A 6,955-nucleotide genomic window follows, 5' to 3' on the forward strand; every position below is an offset into this window, starting at 1 on the left:
CAGTTTTTGGTGGTTATCAGTGCATTACAATGGTTCAAAACAGTTCAATGTGTTGGTTTATTAACATTACATCAGTATTTTATTGTGAATTTTTATTTATTGTGATATTTTTATTGTAAAATGTTGCTACCATATTTTTTATGGTGAAGTTCTGGCATCCACAGCTGCCGGTATTTTACCGTAAGTGTCACAGATTTCTTTTTACAGTGTATTTTTTAATGCTTTTTGCTTATGTTTCAGCAAAAGACAAACAACTAAGACAACTAGTTTATGGTTGATTAGTTATATATCTATAGATACTATTGCTCATACTTAGACTGATTTGAACAAACCCCAAACAGTAAATATTCAACTTAGCAGGGTTATTATAGTCAACTAAAACTAAAACCATTAAAAATAAAAGCAAACAAAAACAAACAAACAAATAAATAAATGTTTTTGAAGCAGTGATTTAAATACACATTTTCTGAAATAAAATAAAATATAAAAAAACAATTTTTTTAAAATTATTATTTTTAGCTAGTTGCTAAGGCCACATTTCTCATTTTAATTTAGATTAAAAAAGATGTAATAAATAAAATTTAGGAAAAATTAAGGAAATATACCTTAAATTGTGCATGTATGTACTATTACTTTGCTGCACGATTATAATCTACAGCAGTAAAATAAAATAATGAAATTAAACAATTTTACATTTTACCATCCTGGATTTATTAAATAAACAAATAAATAAATTTCACCTTTACCTTAAAAATAATTTAAATTAATGAATTAATTAATTAGGTTAAAACAATGTAAAAAAAAAATAAAAAACTCAGTGTTAAACAAGAATTTCTAAAGAGAAAGACTGATGTAGTATTTTCATGTAAAACATACTACAATAATCTTTTTGTAGTTACAACTTCTTCTTTTTTTTTTTCTTGATAGATGCAAATAATTGCATGCATCAATAAAATCCCTAAATAAAGATTCAGAATGCAAAGACATTATTGGCATAACAAAAAGTGGCCTTAGATATATAGTGATATATTTTAGTGATCCATTTAGATATAAAGATAACACACATATACTCAATACATAGGGATATTCAGATCCCAAACTTCGAATAGCTGGGGGGCTGGTTTATGTTGGAGCATTATAGCTTTTTATTTCTAAGCTGATTAATTATTCGTTAAGCCTTCAACGTAATGAATTTGTTGGAGCCGGTTGGAGCAAATGGACATGTAGCTGCACTTCCCAAACGTATGAGCAAATGATATGTGTGAGATGTAATGCACACCAGTGATTCACAGGGAATCATCAGCACTAAAGACCAGTGTGGGGTCAGATATCTCCAGCAGGATGAACTACAGACACAGAAGAAAAGCTTACATGCACAATGAATGCTGCAACCTGTTAACACACCGCTTACATGATCAGCATGTCAGAAAACACATGCATCGCCTTCTCTTGCATCACAATTCAGTTTTCATTTAATGCATTAATAAACATGTTGCCTATTATATATCCTAATTTTGCACTTAGAATGAACAATTATTTAGATGTAATACTAACTAACATTGAATGGAATGATCAGATTAATGAATCTCTGAGCGTCATTAACCAACATTCCTTTGGGAGTCATATAGATATGAAGCCACTGAAGCTATTAGCTATAATGGACATGTATTCCGAGAGCATTTACAATTACAATGTTTATGTTTCAAGTTTATTGCCGTTATTTGACTGTTCACATGAGCATCAGGATACATTTTAGTATGAATTTAGGGTGTAAACAACTACTTATGGGCTTTTTTTAGCCCATTTTAAGTCATTTTGATTCTGCTGAGCAGAGTCTGCTGATTGCAGTTGCAAAGAAATGTAATTGCACAGCTTTCCGTAATTGCACAAATTGAGCAGAATATTATGCATCATGGTTAATACTTAATATGAGCAAAATACACTGGATCTTGTGATTACAAGAAAAAAGGTTTTCTTTGGAAGCCTGTTTCCACCACAGGATTAAAAAAGTAAATAAGTCAATCAATAAATAAAATAAAACTGTGACTTCATCTCACAATTCTCACGCTTTTTGCACAATTCTGAAAAAGAAGAATTGCTAGATAAAAAAAAAAAAAACGTAGATGTTAGCGCTCAATTAGGAGTGTGCAATTCTGAGAAGAAGATAGATAGAGGATAGATAGAAGGGTTGCGAGATATAAACTCGAAACTGCAAGAAAGAGTTATAATTTATATCCTATAATTTATATCTATCTATCCCATAATTATAACTTTTTCTCAGAATTGAGTTTACATCTTATAACTTTTTTTCTCAGAATTGAGTTAATATCTTGCAATTCTGAGTTTATCTTACAATTCAGACTTTTTCTCAAAATTTTTGAGTTTATATCTCATAATTATGACATTTGTTCTGAGAATTTAGAGTTTCTCATAACTCATAATTGACTTTTTTTTCTCAGAATTTAGTTTAGGCTATATCTTGCCATTCTGAGTTTATATCTCATAATTATAATTAGTTTCAGAACTGAGTTTATATATTGCAATTCTAAGTTTATATCTCACAATTTTGACTTACCCCCAAAATTCTGAGTTTGTATCTCATATTTATTACATTTGTTTCTATCTTGTGACTTTTTCCTCAGAATTCTGAGTTTATATCTTGTCATTCTGATATTTTTCCTCAACATTCTGAGTTTATATCTCATAATTATGACATTTGTTCTTAGAATTCAGAGTTTCTATCTCATAATTGAATTTTTATATCTTGCAATTCTGAGTTTTTTCTCAGAATTGTGAGGGGGGAAAAATTCCAAATAAAATGGCGGCATTGCCTTTTTTAAATTTATTTATTTATTTATTTATCCTGTGGCAGAAACTGGCTTCCATAGTTTCCACTAGCCTATAGGTATAGATTCCCATATACTGATTCCCTTATGTTTGACTTATTAACTTCGTTGGTTGGTAAACTTCCTGTGGACGATACAAAAGAAAGACTAACAAAGAAAACAAAGATATTGGCCTATTTCATATTCGAACTTGTCCGCAACCCATTTGAAGTTCCTGTGTAATGTCATGATGTCATAACTGATGCCAATCTCAGACAAAGACAAGCCCACAACACCAACAGTGTTAAACTGAGCTTCTGAATCACCCACAGAATGACCAGGATGTGAGACATACACGCTTGCTTCCTCTTTACTCGCCTTCATTTGTGCTCATTGCTGTGGCTTTCTGACGGGTAAGGCAGCAGTATTTACTAGTGAGTCAGCACATGCCTGGGCAAAAGGGCAGCTTGAACACACACACACACACACTCACTCACTCATATATTATACTGACATTCACGCGGCTCCTCTGACGCCTCAGTGTTTGAAGTCATTCAGAAGTCATGCATTAATAAAACCCATTCAACATCCAAAAGAAACCTCATTCACAAAGGCTGGAAATCTGTCATCATGTATGTCACTTTCTACTCCAAAATCATTAGATTAAAAATAGGAAATTATATTTTGAAAGTAAAATAAAATGGAGCACTGTTTTCAGGACAATAAGCAAATTTTACCCTCAAATTTTTATTACTGAATCAGAATCAGCTTTATTGCCAGGTATGTATATACATACGAGTTATGTTAAATTATGACATTTGTTCTTAGAATTCAGAGTTTCTATCTCATAATTGAATTTTTATATCTTGCAATTCTGAGTTTTTTCTCAGAATTGTGAGGGGGAAAAAAATTCCAAATAAAATGGCGGCATTGCCTTTTTTTAATTAATTTATTTATTTATTTATTTATCCTGTGGCAGAAACTGGCTTCCATAGTTTCCACTAGCCTATAGGTATAGATTCCCATATACTGATTCCCTTATGTTTGACTTATTAACTTCGTTGGTTGGTAAACTTCCTGTGGACGATACAAAAGAAATTCTAACAAAGAAAACAAAGATATTGGCCTATTTCATATTCGAACTTGTCCGCAACCCATTTGAAGTTCCTGTGTAATGTCATGATGTCATAACTGATGCCAATCTCAGACAAAGACAAGCCCACAACACCAACAGTGTTAAACTGAGCTTCTGAATCACCCACAGAATGACCAGGATGTGAGACATACACGCTTGCTTCCTCTTTACTCGCCTTCATTTGTGCTCATTGCTGTGGCTTTCTGACGGGTAAGGCAGCAGTATTTACTAGTGAGTCAGCACATGCCTGGGCAAAAGGGCAGCTTGAACACACACACACACACACTCACTCACTCATATATTATACTCACATTCACGCGGCTCCTCTGACGCCTCAGTGTTTGAAGTCATTCAGAAGTCATGCATTAATAAAACCCATTCAACATCCAAAAGAAACCTCATTCACAAAGGCTGGAAATCTGTCATCATGTATGTCACTTTCTACTCCAAAATCATTAGATTAAAAATAGGAAATTATATTTTGAAAGTAAAATAAAATGGAGCACTGTTTTCAGGACAATAAGCAAATTTTACCCTCAAATTTTTATTACTGAATCAGAATCAGCTTTATTGCCAGGTATGTATATACATACGAGTTATGTTATACAAACATAATCTGTTTTGGTGAACAAATTCCTCATATGTGTAAACATACCTGGCAGTAAATGCAAAAAAAAAAAAAAAAACGTATTACTTGTAATGCATCCTGAGGTTTTACTTTTACTGTTCCATATATTTAAATTATGATTTTCATTAATGTAATACAGAATTTGTACTGTAGTTTCTTAAAACAATACTGTTGCACAATTACATTTTTTTATTTAAATCATCATAAATTAAAAGAAGTGCCACAAATAATACCATGATGTAAAAATAATAATTAATATAATTAATAATAAATGATTTTGTTTGTATTACAGTAATGAGATTGGGGGGCAAAATATGCAATATTATCATGAAAATAATGTTGCAGTGAGAAATATATAATAATGGTCCTATAAAATAGACAATTTTATTTATGCAAAAACTTTTTTTTTCTTTTGATTTTCATGGTCTGGTATCATCTTGACCATCCATTAAGTCATTTCTGTATCAAGTAAATAAAGTGAATGAAACAATTAACTTAATCATTGGGCAACTGTGATAAAAAAGCTTCTCGTATCATATTTCTGAAGACAGGTGCAAAATTTGTAGAAGGACTTCAGCTGCTGAGCAATGCAAGAAAAATAAATTGGTATATTTAGAGGTGACTTGATAATAGTGATCACGGCTGCCCGAACAGATGGAAAAACAAACCCTGAACCTCCTGAACCTCACCAGAGCTTGACTGTCCAAATGATGCCTTCATCATACATATCCTTAATGAAAGTGCTAACGAATCACTTCTTAAAAGTATTTCCCATGCAAGCACACCAGCATACACACAGAAGCTGTTCATTTGGCCTGTCTGGACTCTGTCCAGCTGTCCTGCGTGCAGAACTGGGCCCTTCAATATTTGCTGTTTGCCTGCCAAGATATTCTGCTGCAATGAATCAGAAGCGTTGACCAGCAGCAGGCTCGCTTTCAGGCCTAAAAAAAAAAGAATCAAGGCAAGATAAAGCAGCAGTAAACACAGTACTCACTTTCTCTTGTACTCATCCCGCTCCCGTTTGACTTTGGCCAGAACGTTATACAAGGCTCTCAGTTCTGGGGTGACGGTGTCGATTTGGACCCCGACCCCATCCGGATGGGTCCAGGTGACTCCGGGTCCCTGGACAGTCTTGACGTGCTCTCCTTGTCTCAAAATATGCGTAAAGCTCCAGATGGTGCCTGGAAGTCTGGACCCCAGAGAGTCCGTCTGGACCGCGACTTCACGCGTGAAGGAGAAGCCCTGATGCCTCGGCTGACCGGAGGCTTGCTTCAGCTGGCTCTCCAGAAGTTTGTTCCTTCTCTCCAGCTCATGGACTTTGGCGAGGAAGCAGCGGAACCTCAGGTTGAGGGTCTTGAGAACATGGATGTTGGATCCCAGGTCGTTGCGCAGCGCTCTGGGAACCGCGTCCGACGGCGCGCCGCTCACCACGCCGCCCAAAAAACCTTCTCCAAACAACAACGAGCTCATGTTTTCATACAAAAATAGATATCGGCGAGCTGTAACGACTTCGATTCAAAGCTGGTGCGTCCAAGCAGTCTTCTTCTCATGCGTACAAAAAGCCCCTAAGTATCATCGATTGATTAGAAACAAGCAGTGCGGTCATTATCTGTCTATCCTTCCAGGACACATCATGTTCTCCGTGAGAATAACGAGAGGAATAACGGAGGAGCGCAGCGTCCGTGTGTCAGCTCATTTCCGAAACTCCCGGACATCTGGAGATCTGCGCGTCATTTCGGTGATCGTGAACTCCACACTCTCTCACACTGATATTATTCTCACAGTCTCTTCTTCCGCTGGACTGTTTTATACCGGACGCTACCGGCGCGACGGGATCGAGTTTCATTCTCCTAAAAGAGGGAGATCCGCAGCGCACTCTCCGCCCCCGCCGCCAGCAGCAGCAGCGCCACACTAGATCTGCGCTTTCGGTGATCGTGAACTCCACACTCTCTCACACTTATATTATTCTCACAGTCTCTTCTTCCGCTGGACTGTTTTATACCGGACGCTACCGGCGCGACGGGATCGAGTTTCATTCTCCTAAAAGAGGGAGGGAGAACTACTTTACTAACTATCAATAAGCAGCAAATTAGGAGTTTGAGGCAAAAAACAGTTAATAGTTAGTTAATAGTCATAATTGGTCCCCAAATTAAATTAAAAATTATATATATACACACACAGAGAGAGAGAGAGAGAGATTTTCATTATTACTGGTTATTCTATTGCAGAACACACACCACACACACAGTGCACTATCCTTGTAGGGACTCTCCATAGGCGTAATGGTTTTTATACTGAACAAACTGTACAAACTGTAACCCTACACCAACCCTACACCTAAACCTACCCCTCACAGAAAACTTTCTG

The 6,955-nt window shown here is 35.8% G+C and overlaps 1 protein-coding gene across 1 annotated transcript in view; it reads right to left on the minus strand.

Annotated features, from left to right (window-relative positions):
• The window catches only part of LOC107706544 (intermediate filament family orphan 2-like), a 59,443-nt gene extending 52,975 nt beyond the window's left edge, over positions 1–6,468 (minus strand). The window contains exon 1 of the mRNA XM_016510290.1: positions 5,583–6,468. Coding sequence (XP_016365776.1) covers positions 5,583–6,058 — 476 coding nt within the window. The 5' untranslated portion in view covers positions 6,059–6,468. The remainder of the gene's footprint in view (positions 1–5,582) is intronic.
• Positions 6,469–6,955: the final 487 nt, after the last annotated feature.

The sequence above is a fragment of the Sinocyclocheilus rhinocerous genome, unplaced genomic scaffold (genome assembly GCF_001515625.1).
Source record: "Sinocyclocheilus rhinocerous isolate Xijiao unplaced genomic scaffold, SAMN03320098_v1.1 scaffold3097, whole genome shotgun sequence".
Classification (NCBI taxonomy): Eukaryota; Metazoa; Chordata; class Actinopteri; order Cypriniformes; family Cyprinidae; genus Sinocyclocheilus; species Sinocyclocheilus rhinocerous.